Here is a 17,252-nt window from a genome sequence, read left to right on the forward strand (position 1 = left end):
CAAAAACTAAGAATGTTCTGGCATTATGATCAAAGCCGTAAAAATTCTGTCATTATCATCAAAAGGTCAATTTCACCAAAATGTAGGGTGGCGATGGAGTGACCATTTAGGAACTGTCGGTGGTAAGTGGCCACTTAATCACGGACAAGTAGATGATTGTTGTGACGAAAGTGGACTTCAGCAGAGCCAACTGGCTGCTCCTGACTGCTTTCACTGCGTTGGTCTGCAGGGGTGGAAAGTAAGCCATTACCTTTACCCAAACACAGCACCGAGTACAGTTTTGAGGCACCTGTGTTTCATGTAACCGCTTCTATCACCAAGAGGTTTCTAAGTTTGCTTACACCTCTAGTATATTCCCTTAGCACTAGAGAAAAAGCACTCCCTTTGAAGAAACACTTTAGAGACATTTAATCCAATCCATTCCATAGATAGATAGCTGGATCAATAGATAGATATTTTATTGATCCCAGAGGAAATTTACCATCCAGTACTATGATACCTTATGATAACAGATGTAATTTCTCTCTGTAATGTCTCTGAAAGCTGAAAAAAATCAAGATTTTTTTTTTCTTCAACCAGGCCCAGATGCACTTATGCCCTGCTCATTATGTCTTGTGGAGGTAGAGTGGCAAGATAAAGGGATGATTCTTAACAAAATCTGTCATCCTCAACTGCTTGGTGGATATATAAGAGCCTTCCCTTTTGGTTGATGAAATCTCTTTATCCTATATCCATCCGAAGGCAGCAGGACAAGTATGTGCTCCATCTGTCCTGCAGTTTGGAGGATGTGATGTGCATTTCCAAAGCGCTGCACAATTATGCTAATGTAGCCACCTTGATTAAATCTTACACAAGCAACGCCTGGCTTTGTAAAATTAGGTACACAAACATCTTTATGGTGCTTTTGTGCACACCAAAGCGGTTTACTACAGGAGCTTTACGGTGGACTTCCTGGACACAGCGGATCACACAGTTCAGTGGAAGATAAGAACATTTTATAGTTTTCTCTCCAGTCTACATCCCTGAACTCCCTCAGGACGACTCGCTCTCACCAGTCCTCACTCTCTCCTAGAAATGCTGGGTGTGCAAGAACTGCATGTAGTCCTTTCCAAAAAGTATAGACGTGGAAGTGTGGTGTTTTGTCATTTCAGTAGAGAAAGGCCGATGATTTTGATCAACAACATGATGCGGGACAGCATAATAATGGTGGCACTGAATATAAGCAGGTTTTTTTTTTTTTTTTTTTTTTTTAGAAAGAAAAAAAAAATCCCCAGATCTCTGTGCATAACCAAAAAAAAAAAAAAAAAAAAAAAAAAAAAAAAAAAAAAAATATATATATATATATATATATATATATATATATATATATATATATATATATAAAATATATATATATATATATATATATATATAAAAAAAAAAATATATATATATATATATATATATATATATATATATATTACAGTCATGTAAAGACGCTTATTATGAGGAACTGTTAGATGCACCATGGCAGTAAGGGGAGATAAGGGTAGGGTAACACATTTCCTCATACATAGACTTGGGTTATCATCCTTTTTTTTTTAACATTTCTGCACAATGTGGCATGACCATGAACTTGGATAATTTGCGAGAGCTGGTGAGCAATTCATAAACAATGCATTTACAACACTGCCACACCAAAATTACCACAGTGTTTTTTGTTAGATGGTAAGTTTTTCCCATGAATTCCCTCTTGTGAAATTGTCTCTCTGGAAACAAATTCAGTTACACACAGATGAGATCAATATAGCAGCTACTATAAGAATGCATAGGCCTATGTGCCCACTCAGTTAATATCTCAGTTGACATAAAAGGCACTGATTGAATGCATTATGATGACTTGATACTGACTATAGATTGCCATTAAATTTTCACATGAAAAAATGCATAATTTGGTCAGTTGAGTGCTTTTTTCTCCTTAACTAAAATACACTTGTTTACCAGTGTTTTTTCCTTGCTTTGTCATTCTTTAATGCTTTTATCTATTCTTAGTATTTGCTTGCCTGCACTTCTCTAAAAATCTGCTTACCTTGATGTCTTCCCCGTTTTGCTTTTGATGACAGGAGTGCACAAACAGGTGTAGTTAGTGTGGCCGTGAAATATGGAACACCTCATTAGCATGTTGATTTTCATTGGCTCTCAGCTGGGACACGCTGTTATGCTGCACCATGATAATGCAATGCCGTCGCGCTAATTGCCAACACACTAACTTTATGAATGAGCTCAGATTACCACGCTGGAGATTTAGCGTGGCGCTGTGCCTTTACCACCGAGCTTTAGGAATCTGGGCCGTTGTTTTGTACAACCTCCTTTTCAAGGCACTTCTGTATTATTGTCGTTGGGACAAGCTACTTCAGGTTCAGTCATCTCGATATGCAGTTTAAGGACTTTTAAGTTCAAATATTTTGGTGTCTGTGTAAGCAATGCTCCAGATATTAGTAATCTAAAGCTGTTCCTGTAGGCCAGGAGACGAATGGCAAAAAATAGTGTTAAATGACTGGCTGTGCTGCTGCTGCTGCTTCTGCCGTGTTATGCCGCAGGGAGTCGACTCTGAACTCAAAGGGATTTTGTCTGAAATAGACTTTTATAGTCCCACCCAGCGCTGTTCTTCTTATTGGGCTGTGGGCTGATGGGAATATGGGTGGGGGAGGCCAGAGTTGTCAGTGGCTGATGTACAGACCACACTGTGAGCATGTCTCTCCCTCCCTCTCATCGTCCTCTTGTCAGTTTCATTAAGCATGTTCTGTTAGCATGAAGGGCCTGTGTGCCGCCCGATGACAACCTCTAACACATATGAACTCCACTTTGTGCAGGCGTGCCATTTTGTGTTTTGCTGTCTCTCTCTGTCTCTCTCCCACTTTAGGCTTTGATGAGAAAGCAATGCAAACAGTTTTAAGTAGCAGTGATACACTTTCTCACAGTTTCTGTTAGTTGTCTCTCTCCCCTCTATGTCCTTATGTCTCTATGTCTCTCTGTCGCGCTCTGACAAGACAGATGACACACACACACTCACACGCATGCACATATACTATAGTGGAATTGCATGGAGTTTATGTGTTCCCTTATGTGTATGTGTCATACATAGAATGTGTAGTCACTTCCCACTTCCCTTTCATCCCTACTCTTTCTTTCTTTCTTTCTTTCTTTCTTTCTTTCTTTCTTTCTTTCTTATTAGAGGACCCAATTTGCAACTGTTTCTTGTTTCGGGGCCATTTTGGGTCATAACATTTTTCACTCCAGACACAATATAGGTCTATCTATTTTAGAGAAAAATCGTACTTGATGTTCATTGCTCAAAATCTGACGGATATAGGCAATGCACATGAATACAGATGGTAGCATCCTCTAAAATGTTTCTCTAAGTAAAGGTCCCCAGATAGCTTATACCCTTAATAACACCCGATGGCATTTTACTTTTTTATGGTGGTAATCCTTTTGTAGAGAAAAGGTGTCACAACTTTCAAATGGTGGATATCCCATCTTGGAATGAATCTCTTCATATTAAAAAGCACACAGCCGTGTAGAATTACTCCACATCCCATTCTCGTCATCGTTGAGCTGTCACAGTTACAATTTGAGGAAATTGCCTGAATCCTAGTTTGAATGACGGCTGCTTGACAGCTCAGCGGCAACTTCGTAACAATGGACCGATTGTTTGGGAAATATCTTTCCACTGTCACTGCTACAAATATATACATTTATTTTACTTGAGCTCTGCAGATTGTCTCGCTCCTCTCAAGCATGAACTTCTCCCCAAGTTTCCCGATGTTTCTTTAACTAGATTCAAAGGTGAATTCAAAGACATTATCATATCTTTGAATTATAGCATGTCTAGACTGAGTAATAGCAGTGAACCGGTCAAAGTTGGCATATGCTGCATAATAGGGGTGTTAAGAGATGGTGCTTCCGATTTTGCATTTGTCAGCCAAATAATTTGCAGTCATGTAAATCCAACAGTGGGAACGGCTTAAACTGGAACCAGACATAGTTTAAAGTGTAACTCAACCCCGAACCCAAATTTGTGAGAAGTCTGATCTCTAATGGTGAAAAGTAGGGTGGCTGGTCTTTGGCAGGTGATGTCACCACCTCTTGTACTCTAATGGGGGGGTGACATCGCCTGTCATCAAAGACCAAGAGGATGCTTTAGTTACTCTCGAAAATAATCCACATTCTTGGTTTCTTCACCTGCTTGCATTTCATGATTAATTAAAGCACTTTACTCAGGTTTTACCAATGACCTGTCAATTATAATGAACGTGAACATAATGAACAAAAATTAACGGTAATTAACAAACAACAAAGATGTGACCAAAACCATACATATTTGAAAATACAGTCATTAACAGATATTATGATTGACTAGAAACTTGAAACTCCATTGCATGCCACTGTGAACTCTGAACTATGAACACCAGGGGACACTACGTCAATTACGAACTTAGTGCTGAGGTGAAGACAGCCAAACTCTAAAAATATGAGGTTGAACCTGTGACATGAAATTACACCAGTTTTTAAAGACTAAAGCCATTTTATGACACAAGTTCTTGGTAAGTCTGTAAAAAGAATCAAAGATTGGGTCAAAGTCGATGATAAATCAAACCAACAGTGAACTGACTCCAACCTTGACAGCCAGTGAAACCATTTCACTGCCTCCTCTGTAAACCTGCCATAGACGTAGGCGCCACAGATCATATATCAGCTGTTTGTAACAGATGGCAGAATTCATTCCTCCCCGCATTCATTATGTTCTGTTATGATCCTCATAAACCTTACATTTTTTACAGAAAACATCTTGAAAAAAAATCATTTTTCATGTGTAGGTAATGGAAAAGCCATGTGCGTGGTTTCTTGTCACAGATTCTAGGCTTTATTTTCTATCGTTTCAGCATCTACTCTGTTCCGGTATAAACCTTGGTTCATCTTTTATAGAAGTTACTGCTGACGGAGGTGTAAAACCCCCAGTATCATTGAATCACCCCCCCTCGCCCGCCCTCTCTCTCTTTGCTGCTGCTGTTTCTTTCTGTTTCTCTCTGTCTTTCTCTCTCTCTCTCAGTCTTAGCTGTCCTTCACTCCCCCTCTCCAATCCTCCAGTCTGCAGTGTCATCTGTCTCACTAAAAACTTTGAAAGCATGGCAGCTTTCTCTCTCTCTCCCCTTCTCTCTCTCTTTCTCTCTCTCTCTCTTTCCTCTCTTTTTTTAGCACTTCATACCACTCAGTCTGTCTTTCTCTCTGTGTCTTCCTCTCTCTGTCTCTCGCTCTTTGTACCTGGACTCAGCTGTAATTGCTTATCTAGGGAGAAATAAAAGCCAGGTAAATGGCTCTGTGTATGAGTGTGTCTGTGTGTGTGTGTGTGTGTGTATGTCGAGAGAGAGAGAGAGAGAGAGAGAGAGAGAGAGAGAGTGTCCCTTTGTGCCCCTGTCTGCTCTACATGCATGTGTGTGTGTGTTTCTATATGTGTGTGTGCATGCGTGAGTGTGTGAGTGTGTTTGTGACAGATGCAGATAGTTCTACAGATGGCCCATAAAAGCAGCAGCTTGTAATGAAGCAACTGAGACTGAAATCATGGTTATGGTAAACTGGGGAGAGACACAGAGAGAGGGAGAGGGAGAGAGAGAGAGAGATAGAGAGAAAAGGAATGAGGGGAGGAGAGAATAAATGGTGGGGGGGAATGGGGTGGCAGTCGGCAATAAACCATGAAAAGGAGTGTGGTGTAGCCGTTGGCTCCTGAATAAACCGGAGTAATGAAGAGACTGAAGCTGTGTAATGTTCACGTTAAACCAGGGAGAGAGAAAGAGAGAGTGAGAGAGAGAGAGAGACCGAGAGAGAAGCAGGAATAGGGGAAGAAGAGGACAGAAGGAGATATGGAGGGGTAACGAGAGAGAAGGAAAGAGAGACAGCGAAGGAGTCAGGGAACTGGCACATCATCAAAGTTTTTAGTTTAGGAGGAGGGAGTGGTGGGAGTGGGAGTAGATGGGAGAAGTGTGACAGGAGGAGAAATAGAGGGAGGGATGTGGAGCAGGAGGGAGAGATTAAAAAATAAGGGACAAGGGAACAAAAGATGAAAAGCAAGGGTTGGGGGCATGGAAACAGATGGAGAAAAGGAAACAGAGGAAAAGAGATAAAAAGTGCAAAGATGAAACGGAAGAGAAAAAAGGGGGCAGGGAGTAGAAGATAAATAGGGATAAGAAAAGAAGTAAGGGTTAGGATGGAAGGTAATAGACCACTGAAGTGGTTAGTGCTTCCAGGGCACTTCATTATTTTGTATATGGTGAAAATGAATAGGGTTTCTTGATCCCGTTTACCAGCCATTTCATCATATAATTATCTTAAACCGAGAAATGAGAAAAACTACAGAGTGAATTTGTTACATGTGTTATCTACTTAAAGGCTCCCTCCACTTCAGCTCAGAAAGTGGATTATCTCACCAGTCACAATGAGTCTCACTTATGCAGCAGGTTATATATATATATATATATATAGTTTGTTTGTGGATTATTGAGTAACTTTGACAATGCCACGTCCACCTCATATGGGATGGAAAGTAGAGATCAGAAAGATTTTCATCAACATGTCTTACAAATATTCACCTAATGTGCAAAGTAAAGAAAATGAACAGGAAAGTAAAGTATTCTAACATTACACAAACATAATATTGTTCAAGTCTGTTTCAAAAGGTAACACTGTTAAATTGTTAATTCAACTGAATATGCTTAGTTTTATGATAATTTGTTGATGTATTTACATTTAGCGGTTGCCAAGATTCCTAGCTGTAAATACGACTTGAGTGTTGACGTGTGTGTTATTTATGAATGTTATTCAAGTCGGAATATGCTACTTATGGCAAATACCATATGACACATCAACTACCTTAATTCTAAGATAGCTAATCCTAGCAATTTCCAGTTTTTTTTTTTTTTTTTCTTTTTCATCGCAGCTTAAAGCTTGTTCCACAGCATGTCAACAAATAAAGACATCCACACGAACTCCAAAGATGTTAAGCAAATTAGGCAGTATCAGCTTCAGACGTATTTTGAAGCAGCAAATTGGTACCCCAACCCATTTTCCCATTCTCAAGGTGACTGGAAGCACCGAATCACAGGAGGATTAACAACCGAAAACAAGGAGCTGGGAAGGAAAGGTGTATATGTGTTTGTTTCTGATAGCACCCTGAGCCACCAACAGACTGACACAGTGTGTGTGTGTGTGTGTGTGTGTGTCTGTGTGTGTGTTTGTGCGTGATTGTAAGTGTAAATGTGTGTCTGATAGCACCCTGAACAACAAACAGCTTGACACTGAATGTGGCCCCACTGACGGGCCAAATCAATAGGCCAACAGGTCGCAACACTAGGCCAGCCTGACATCCAATCACAGCACCGCACAGGGGGTCGCCACGGTGATGGATGACCCTGTGAGTGTGTGTGTGTGTGTGTCTATGTGGAGATAAGGAGAATGTTAGTTGGTGGGGGGGGGGGGGGTCTATCAGGGTCTTTGGTGAAACGGTTTTCCTCTTTCCTTGCTCCTTGAGCAATTTCCCACAAGAAGTGCAGACACTCCATAAAAAAAAAAAAAAAAAAAAAAAAAAAAAATATCCTCCACCAGAAACTTAACATCAGCTGATTAAAATGGGAATGCTTTGCTAATGATTATGAGAATGCTTTCCTATTTTTCTTTCCTGTTTTCACTCCCTTAGACATACGCTGGAAGGAAACGTTTTTCCATTTTCCATAAGAACCCAGAGGCTCTGGCCCTAGTCTGCCCCTTGGTTTTCTATGAGGGATGCTAATTATGCCAGCAAGCCATTTTAGGATGACTGAAGGACACAGTTTGTGTGTGACAATTGGGACAATTATCTGGCGGAGAAAACAACCAAATGAAATGCAAAAGATCCATGTATTTAGGTGAAGAATGACCAGCATGGCCACAACACAGAGAGAGAGAGTGATGGAGAAAGAGAAGGGAAGAGGAAATTAGAAAGAGAGAGAGACTGAGGGGTGGTGTAATTTAAAATGTAAGACAATAAAGTCATTATAAGAATGAATCAATCAGCCAACCAATGTAGGAATCAGTCAATCAAACGATTCATTTGCTGACATTAAATCTTCTCAGCCTGGTGTCTGCATTGTGAAAGATAATTACATATTTTTTGGGAGAAGATCCCCCCCTCCCTCCTTTTCTCAGCTCTTGACTCTGGCTTTTCACTTGAAGATTATTGTGCATATTTCAAAAGTTTGAGAAGCGAAAAGCACTCTAAGGTTTTCAAAGTTTCTGGTGACATTTCAAGAGAAAGTGCAGCTCTGTCTCCACCTCTCCGTGGGAGCAAACTGAGCACCATCTCTTTCTCTCTGCCTCTGTTGATTCCTCTGTTTCTTTCCCTCTCTCTTTACCTCTCCTCCCTCCCTCCCTCCCTCCCTCTGTCTGAGTGGTTTCATAGTTCTATCTATCATGTTGAAATAATAGGACTGGAGATTGGTGAGAGTTCCCCTCCCCTCCTCTCTCCCCTCTTTCTCCGTCTGCTCTCTTTTTTCTCTCTCTTTCTTTATCTTCCCTCTCTCACTCTCTCTCTGTTCTTCTCACCCTCTTCCTGTCCCTGTCAGTCTTTCCTTCCTCTCTCCCCTCTCTCTGTCTGTCTAAATAGTTTCATGGTTGTATCAATCAAATTCAAACAATAGGACCAGAGTTGGTCCCTGTTCTCCCATCTACTTCCTGGTTTATGGCTTGTAATACCCTCTCTGTGACTCTGTGTGTGTGTGTGTGTGTGTGTGTGTGTGTGTGTGTGTGTGTGTGTGTGTGTGTGTGTTGTGTGTGTGTGTTGTGTGTGTGTACGTGTGGGTGTGATTGTGTGTGCGCATGCTCAAGTGCACACTTGTGCATGTGTCTTGCTCCAGTAGGCTCAGGACTGTGAATGAATCTAGAGGGAATAATGTGATTAACTATAAAACAGTAGTCTCTCTCTCTCCCTCTCTCTCTCTCTCTCCCTTACTCTCTGTCTCACTGTCTTGCTTTTTCTCTTTCCTGGACAGGAACTGTATTTTAATTTTCAACATTTGCCGTGATGGAAATATCACAGAGTTGTTTACATGTTTTGCTGAACACCCTCACAGCAATGTTTACTCCTTTGGAAAACTTGCTTTTCCTCTTTTTTGTGTTGGGCCATTCAGTCATTTTAAAGGATAAAGATAAGATGCTTTCACTTATAATAAACTATATGGAGTTTTGCTAGAGAGTGATGTCCAAGGACCTTCATGGGTCCTTGAGAGGCATCCATGGGGGTCCTCAGCAAAATGAGAAATATTATAATTTCATACTTTAATTCACTGGAAATTGTTACAATAATCACTGATGCAAAATGTATGACTGATTATTGTATTGCAATTTAATTGCAGTATCACCACGGAGAATCTAGTTGTCAGTGTCCAAATATGTTTTCCAAAAAATCTATTACTTAACACAAACTAAAATATTTTTTCATATCAGGATCCCCAGAGCAAAATCACCATAAAACGATGTCTGCACATTAATGAAAGTCAGCTTGGGGGTCTGAACATAAAAACATGTGAGAACCCCTGCTAACATACAGTGGATAAGACTGCTACAGCATACCAGCTATAGATAAAAGTGCAGAAATGATGCTTTAACCACTGGTACTCATGTCCTCTCCTGTGTCAGTTCATTTTGTGTTAACCCAGCTGCTCTGTGCTGAGCTGTCAGGCCCATTCTACCATCAGGGATCTGGAGTCCTTAAGCAAGGCACTAAACCCCCAATTAATTTCACCAGATTCTGCTCTCCTCTGCCTCTCTGGTCCTCATCACTCCCAGAGCTCTGGAACAGCTCCAGTGGTGGAGCTTTTGTTAGTAGTGACTGGATAACCATGAGCATCCATTTGCTGAAGTTCTCTTAGTTTCAGTTCTGCTCTATTCAACATGCTTTACTGGGATAACTGGTGAACAATATTGCCAAAACATCAAAATAAAATAAATATGATGTATTTTTTATATTAAATCCCTCTCTTTCTTGCGCCATTCTGCAGAACTCCACAGTACATCTTGTGGAAACCCCGGTGTCCCTCCCAAGGCGGTGCTCAGTGGCGGTGGTCGTTTTGCTGTGGGAGACCGTGTGCGGTACAGCTGCGTTCCCGGCTACGTCTTGGATGGCCATGCCACGCTCACCTGCATCACCAACGCCGGAAACACCGCCGTGTGGGACTTTCCTGCTCCGATTTGTCGAGGTACAGGGCACTTAAACTATCTGTGTGTGCACGTCTGTATATATGGAGAGCTTCTTTCTAAAGGGATGCATCCAGTACTTGAGGAAAAGATATTGATGGTTCAAAATGAATGCAAATAATGGAAATTTTTTAAAGAGTACAACACAGAAATAATAGAAACAAAGTAGTAAGCTGAAAAAAATGGCTTTGGACAGATTCTCAATATTGCAGAAATACAGACAAATGACCTTGAAATAATTTTCTTCAAATCAATATATTCATCCTGTTTTCCATTATTTCCCCAAGTGGGACAATAAAGCACTGAACTGATATAAAGCATTTTGGAAGGACACTCTTCATATATTATATGTTTCATATATTTTATGTGTGTGTGCGCAAAACAGAGAGACTGACAGACTGTGTACGCATTTGTGTGAATATGTGAGGGAACACGAGGCAGACAATCCAAAAGTGCAAGAGTGTGTGAGTGGGTATACATATACCAAGGGTTATGTGTGTGTGTGTGTGTGTGTGTGTGTGTGTGTGTGTGTGTGCTTCTGCAGAGCTTTTTAATCAAAGGTTTGTGTGGGAGGGAGGCAGATATACAGCGTGCATGTACTGTATGTGTCTTATTTTTTGCATTCTGTGGTAGGTGGGAGCTGGTATTAAGTATGGAAGTCTTTACAGTAATGTATGCTGAGGTAGACAGATAGTGTGCTTCTCTGTACAGTATGCCCCTTTACACACAGACATCCCCTATATATGTAGTGTAGGCAGTAAAAAACCCAGAGGTGTGCACTTTGAGAGTATGTGTGTGAATCCATGTGTGTGTTTACATAATCTTCTTAAAAAGTCTGTGTGCAAGGGCAGAGCAGCTGAAGCAACAACAGTAAGGGGCCAAGAATGGAGCCCTGATAGACGCCACATGTGATCCTTATCTGAGCTGATATTAATAATGTAACTGAGGATCAGATTATTGGTTTATTAGCCAAAATGTGATCATTTTTATAGATGACCACCTTGATTTAGTCTCAAAATATTTTAAGCATCTTATTGAATACATCTGTATCCTCTTGTATTATATCACACATAAGTGTTGTATATGTTGACCCTTTTTTTAAGAAAGTTATTTAAAAAGTATGATGATGATGATGATGATGATTATTATTATTATTTAAGTATTCTTCTTCTTCTTAGTTATTTTGGATAAATTTGGTGAGTAATCAGTTCAGTCAAATTCCACAGTGTATTACAGTACATTACATTACAGAACAAAATATATTTTCTGGGGAATTGTATGTAAGCTGGATTGTAAGTACTAAAACTTAATTCCCCCTTGTAAGTAAGAGTTTTTAAATAATAAAAAAAAAAAATCCTACTTGGAAAAGTAGATTGTAGTAAAATGCTGCCATTACAATCACTTAATTGTATTTAGGTATTTAGTAGGAAATAGTTTGTGACAAAAAGTACTTAGTTGGAGTTTTTTTGGAAACTGAATAATAAATTGTAAAGAAATAACCTGGTATGTTTTTTTAGAAGCCTACCTGAAAAGTAGGTAATAAGATATAACAGTAATACAATATTGCCCTTTCAGACTGTAAACTGCCTGGTATTTACCAGGAAGTAAGTTGGTAATTAAGTAAGTTGGCTTATGAAGTAGTTAAATTAAATAAAATGAATAAATCAAAGCAGGCGCGACTTTCATCTTAGTATAAACTCTTAACATCACACTATTTTGGTAATGGACACCAGTGGACACCAAAAATAAGTGAAGTTGACAGACTGTGTTTAACACCATAGCAACTCCAACACCATCACCACCACAAAATGGATTTGCACTGTGACTCTAAGAATACTCTGTTTGCATGGGAATGTGCAGGTGTGTATTGGTGGTGTGTTTGTCCCACTTAGCCATAATTTCTTGTTTGCATGTGTGCCAAGCAAATCCCCTCTAATGAATTCAGCAACACAGTGAATTGTGACACAACATACCTCACTGTGCTGGGACTTTAATTTGGGTCCAAGGAAGGAAGAGTGGGAGGAGAGGAGGGGGGTAGAGGGGGAAGAAGGGGAAAAATTGCAACTTGTCAGTGTTGGATTAGCAGTGTCTCTGTCACTCTGTCAGTGAGGCTAAAAGGAGCTAAGCTACTAATACGTTCACACCAACTCAGCAACACCGCACACACTGACACTTGCATACACACCCAAAAAAAGACACACACATAGTCGAACAAGCGCACATAGAAACATCAGCAAGCACACAGCGTGTGTGTGTGTGTGTGTGTGTAGAGGGAACGGGAGTGACACCTAAAGGCATTCATACCAGCAGTAATAGCTTTCTATCAATTATTCAGCCATCCAATCAAATAACTTGAAATGGAATGCTTTTAGCAATATCACAGGAAATGTGTTCCCTTTCTCTCTCTCTCTCTCTCTCTCTCCTCTCTCTCTCTCTCTCTCTCTCTCTCTCTCTCTCTCTCTCTCTCTCTCTCTCTCTTTCTCCTCTCTCTCTCTCTCTTTCTCTCTCTCCCACACACACACACACACACACACACACAGTCTCACTCAGTCTGTGTGTATGTAGATGCACGCGTGTGCATTCTTGTACCTTTTTCCTTGTGACAACCCGATGTAAGGAAACATGAATTTACTGTGGCTGCCCAGCACTGTGCACAGTCCCATGAATTTATCATGAATAGAACAGGATAGAATAGAATAGAATACACTCACTGTACAAAACATTCAGGCTCGCCCCTTTTAAAACCCTTGTTTTAGCTGTCTAAAGCCCTAAAAATCCCTCTCCAGCCTGTGTCTTTACCTTTATCTACATCTCACCTTCATGACTAAATCATTTAATAGCTGGAATCAATAATGGACTACAGCATGTTCCTCCTGAGTTCATGTGGGTTTCTCTCCCGCAGACATCAAATTCAGATGGAATGGAGGCTGTAAATTTCTCATGTGAGTGTGGGTGATCTTCTGTTTGGTTGGCCCTGTGATGGCCTGCCGTATCCCTGTGCTCTGCCCAGTGTCTGCTGGAGTATCCTCCAGATGAACTGTGTGTTCAGATCTGTTACTACATCAGCAAGTGTCTCTTGTCACTTGTCTCCTGGAGTCTGTCGCGTACAGGCGTGTGCTGGATAGATTAAGCAGTTAAATGCTGATGATGTTTAGCATTTTTATGGTAAAAAAAAAAAAAAAAATCAACTTTTTGCCTTGGCAGGGTAAACATAATAACAGCAGATAGCCAGCTGGAAGTGGCGAGCAAATTCAGCAACATATGCAGCAATAAATAGCAAGTGCTAGCATGATATTGCAGCTCTCGAAGGCTCACATTATCTGTGGAAATTCTTGCCCACTCACCTCACGCACCAACAATTTCTGCTATTTTTTTTTTCTTCCCAGTGCATCATGTCTGTGGTCAAGACCCTTTGATAATGTCAGCGTTTTCAATATTCCCTTGTCACCTTGCTTTGTCACTTTTCTTGCTGCCACTGGTTTCTTGGCCTGGTGTCAGGTGTGACTGTGGGGTTAGCTGTTAAAAGACACAAATGATTACAGAAAAAAAGACTGAAAAAAGATGAATAGTGACTGAGCCACCTAATCTGAGACTGTCTAAAGGGCTATTTCCTTTACAGATTCTTTAGAAGTAGAAAAAGTTAAGCTTCATTAATGTTACTAAAAACAAACAAAGCCCTAAAAATCCGTTTGTATATTAATTTGTATGCTAATTTATTTATTGATTGGTAAAGCTGAATGACATAGAAAACGACTGGTAGCACTAGTCATGCAACACTGCAGTGTGGTTTGTCTGCTTGTGGTTTCATTTATAATTTTCACCACATGCCATATTTCTTATTTGTCCTTTTTATAATGTTGACAGTTTTGAATGCATGTAAGTTGAGTCTCGTGTAGTGCAGTGGTTCCCAAGTTCAACCCTCTAATGTGAGGACACCCAGCTAGATACAAATTTTATCATAGTCGTCCATTTGATCATGTTTAAGGCTGTGAGGTTAAATCTGACTTTTGAGCCAACTGTGCAAACATGCAAAAGATTAAAAATATTAGAATTTGAAAGATTACTATTGTTATTGCTTTTGTTTTACTTCTTTCTGTTTTACATCTTTGTACTTCTCTCTGCTTCTGCTTGTTCTGGTGATGCCAGAAGACGAGGACATGCCCACCACTACCTCCTCCCACTCCTGCTTCACCTCAGGGAGCTTTGGCAGAGTCCTGCTCTTGCCATAGATGATCTGCTTGTGCACTTTGACTTTTCCTCTGCAGAGTAGTGTTCCTTCTTCCTTTCTATTATAATCCTCTGATACAACAGCAATCCATATTTTAAAGGGAATGTGAGATGGCACTCTGATTGGGTAATTGCATGCTGCACCCAAAACACACCCATGATTAATTGAGAGACTAAGTACAATCCTTCTGAACTGTGAACCGGGCACAACAACCCTTTTTTCCCGCTGTTGAAATAGCAAAAGTGGACTTTGACATGTCCTAATGTACTTGCGCCATGCTCTCCAGACTGTGTTCTCAGATCGTTAAAATAGACCCCATCGTGTCTCAGTACTTGGATAACTCAATTAAAGTTTATATTATATTAAAATGCAAGAACAATGTCATATTTAATTTTGGATATTAGTCACTTTTATGTCAAGGGAAAAGGTTCAGGAGTGGTTTGGACGGAGTGGACTGAAGGCCGGTGGAATTAAGCAACACAATATCAGTATAACTCTATTTGTCTGAATGAGTGAGTCTAGTGTCTGAATCACATCTGTGTGCGTGTGTGTGTGTGTGTGTGTGTGTGTGTGTGTGCGTGTGTGTGTGTGTGTGTGTGTTTGTGTGTGTGTAATAACTTGATGCTGAATTATTCAGAAGACAGAAATGTCCTTCAGCATGCGAGATATCCATATTCTCTCTCTCTCTCTCTCTCTCTCTCTCTCTCATACATGCATACACACATACACATACACACACATATACATGCACATATTTGGCCCTGAGAAAATTTCACTATAATCTCACAGATAGAGAGTACACTTATGAATATTCATGGTGTGTGTGTGTGTGTTTGTGTGTGTGTGTGTGTGTGTCTGTGTGTGTACGCGCATGCGTGCGTGCGTGGGTGTCTACCCTAATATGCTGTGAATAACTGTGAGTATGCTGTGAACACAAATTGATTTCTGCACAATATCTTCAAGTCACAATGAAAGCATTTGGACTCTTCCAAATGGTTTCATTTGGAGAGAGAGAGAGAGAGAGAGAGAAAGAGAGAGAGGGATGAGAAGGAAAGGGAGAGAGAGAGGGATGAGAAGGAGAGAGAGAGGGAGGAGAAAGAGGCAGAGGGAGTGGGGGTGGTTATTGTTCAAAGTGAAAAAGTAATAATGTGCTCTGACAAAACTCAAAATTAGACTCGCTGAGAATCGGAAATGAAATGAGTGTGTGTTGAGTCGGCATAATGAGATTGAGGCTGCTGCATGCATGTGTGTGTGTGTGCGCGCGTGTGTGCGAGTGTGTGTTCGTGTGTGTTATTTATTGGTTGAGCTCGTAGCACTAATTCAGCTTGAGTCTCATCAGGCATCACTAGAAAATTTTCTGGTTCGTGAGCAAAACCACCACAGTCACGCTGTGGCAAAAGCACCAGCTTGCTGTGACAGAATGCAGCTTCACCCTGTGTCCTTCTGCCACCCGCAGTATCAACTGTGTGTGTGTGTCTGTGTGTGTGTCAGTGTGTGTGGGGGACTCAGTTACTCCCCCTAGAGGTTTGGCTGACAGGTCTTTATCAGCCCACACAGGGAAGCTTGGATCTCTGAAACAAACTCAGCCACAATAATGTTAAAAAATGACTTTTTCACTCTGTTAGCAAACTTTCCATGACAGAATATTCACATATTTAACAACTGCTGACCAAGAATGAACTAAATTTAGATTTGTGATTTTTTTATGCTATTAAAATATCAAAATCCCATTACTCATCAGTCCTAGAAAATGGTGTACAGAATGGTGACATCATGCTGAACAAGTAAGTGTGAAAAAAAAACAAAAAAAAAAACAATATTAAAGTAAAAATACCAGTATTGATGCTTGTGGTCACTTTTCAAATGACTCATTTACTGAAGGCTTGGGGCCTTGGTTTACTGTGATTTTTAGAGAGGTGCTGTTCAGTGAAAAAAAAAAAAAAAAAAAAAAAAAAGGTTTATTAAAAATCCAGTCAGCTGTAGTGAAGTGCTGTAAAGGTCAGCATCAAGTGGGATTTTGCTGCTAGAAAACATCTGTAATACACCTGTGTTATGAAAAATACTGAGCTGATCATATTCAAAGAACAACAGTAATTAAAATATTATTCTTCCACCAGGAATTCCAGCTCTTTAATTAGCTGGTAGGTTGGTTAACTGAATATAAAAGGCAACAAGACAAATGCAAGCTAAAAAATCTCTGGGCCTCCTAACGCCTACACTATGTGAATGCATGAATTCATACAGTGTCACTTAAATGGAGGTTTATCACTCATGCAGTGATGTAGGCACAAGCCTTTGAACATTACAAGCTACTAAATATGACCACTAATAACACATAGGCTTCTCTGCCCACAGATTCATATTTTCCCTGAGAGACTGGCACTTCAGCAGCTTTTGTTTCAAATGTCTCCTCCACTGCAGAATCAAACAAATATGTCACTTTCGGTAACAGCCCTTCAGAGCTTCTCATCACCGGCATCAGCATCTGGCCTCTTTGCAGCGGAGTTAATGGACTTCTCAGATTCATTGTTACAGAACTTTAAACATGTCTCATCTGACTCATACACATGCACTCACACACACACACACACACACACACACACACACACACACACAAAAACACAGACAAACTTAATTTAACATAGCTAGAAGGAAGACTGACAGAATGAGGCAGAGAGGGAAATACTCATTTAATTCCATCTGCTCATTCTAGCTGACAAAGAAGGGAAGGAAGGAAGGAAGGAAGGAAGGAAGGAAGGAA

At 40.3% G+C, this 17,252-nt stretch overlaps 1 protein-coding gene across 1 annotated transcript in view; it reads left to right on the forward strand.

The window, feature by feature from the left end:
• The window catches only part of csmd3b (CUB and Sushi multiple domains 3b), a 409,385-nt gene that overhangs the window by 162,899 nt on the left and 229,234 nt on the right, over nucleotides 1-17,252 (forward strand). The window contains exon 4 of the mRNA XM_030063400.1: nucleotides 10,068-10,265. Within this exon, the coding sequence (XP_029919260.1) occupies nucleotides 10,068-10,265 (198 nt within the window). The remainder of the gene's footprint in view (nucleotides 1-10,067; nucleotides 10,266-17,252) is intronic.

The sequence above is a fragment of the Myripristis murdjan genome, chromosome 11, assembly GCF_902150065.1.
Source record: "Myripristis murdjan chromosome 11, fMyrMur1.1, whole genome shotgun sequence".
Taxonomy (NCBI): Eukaryota; Metazoa; Chordata; class Actinopteri; order Holocentriformes; family Holocentridae; genus Myripristis; species Myripristis murdjan.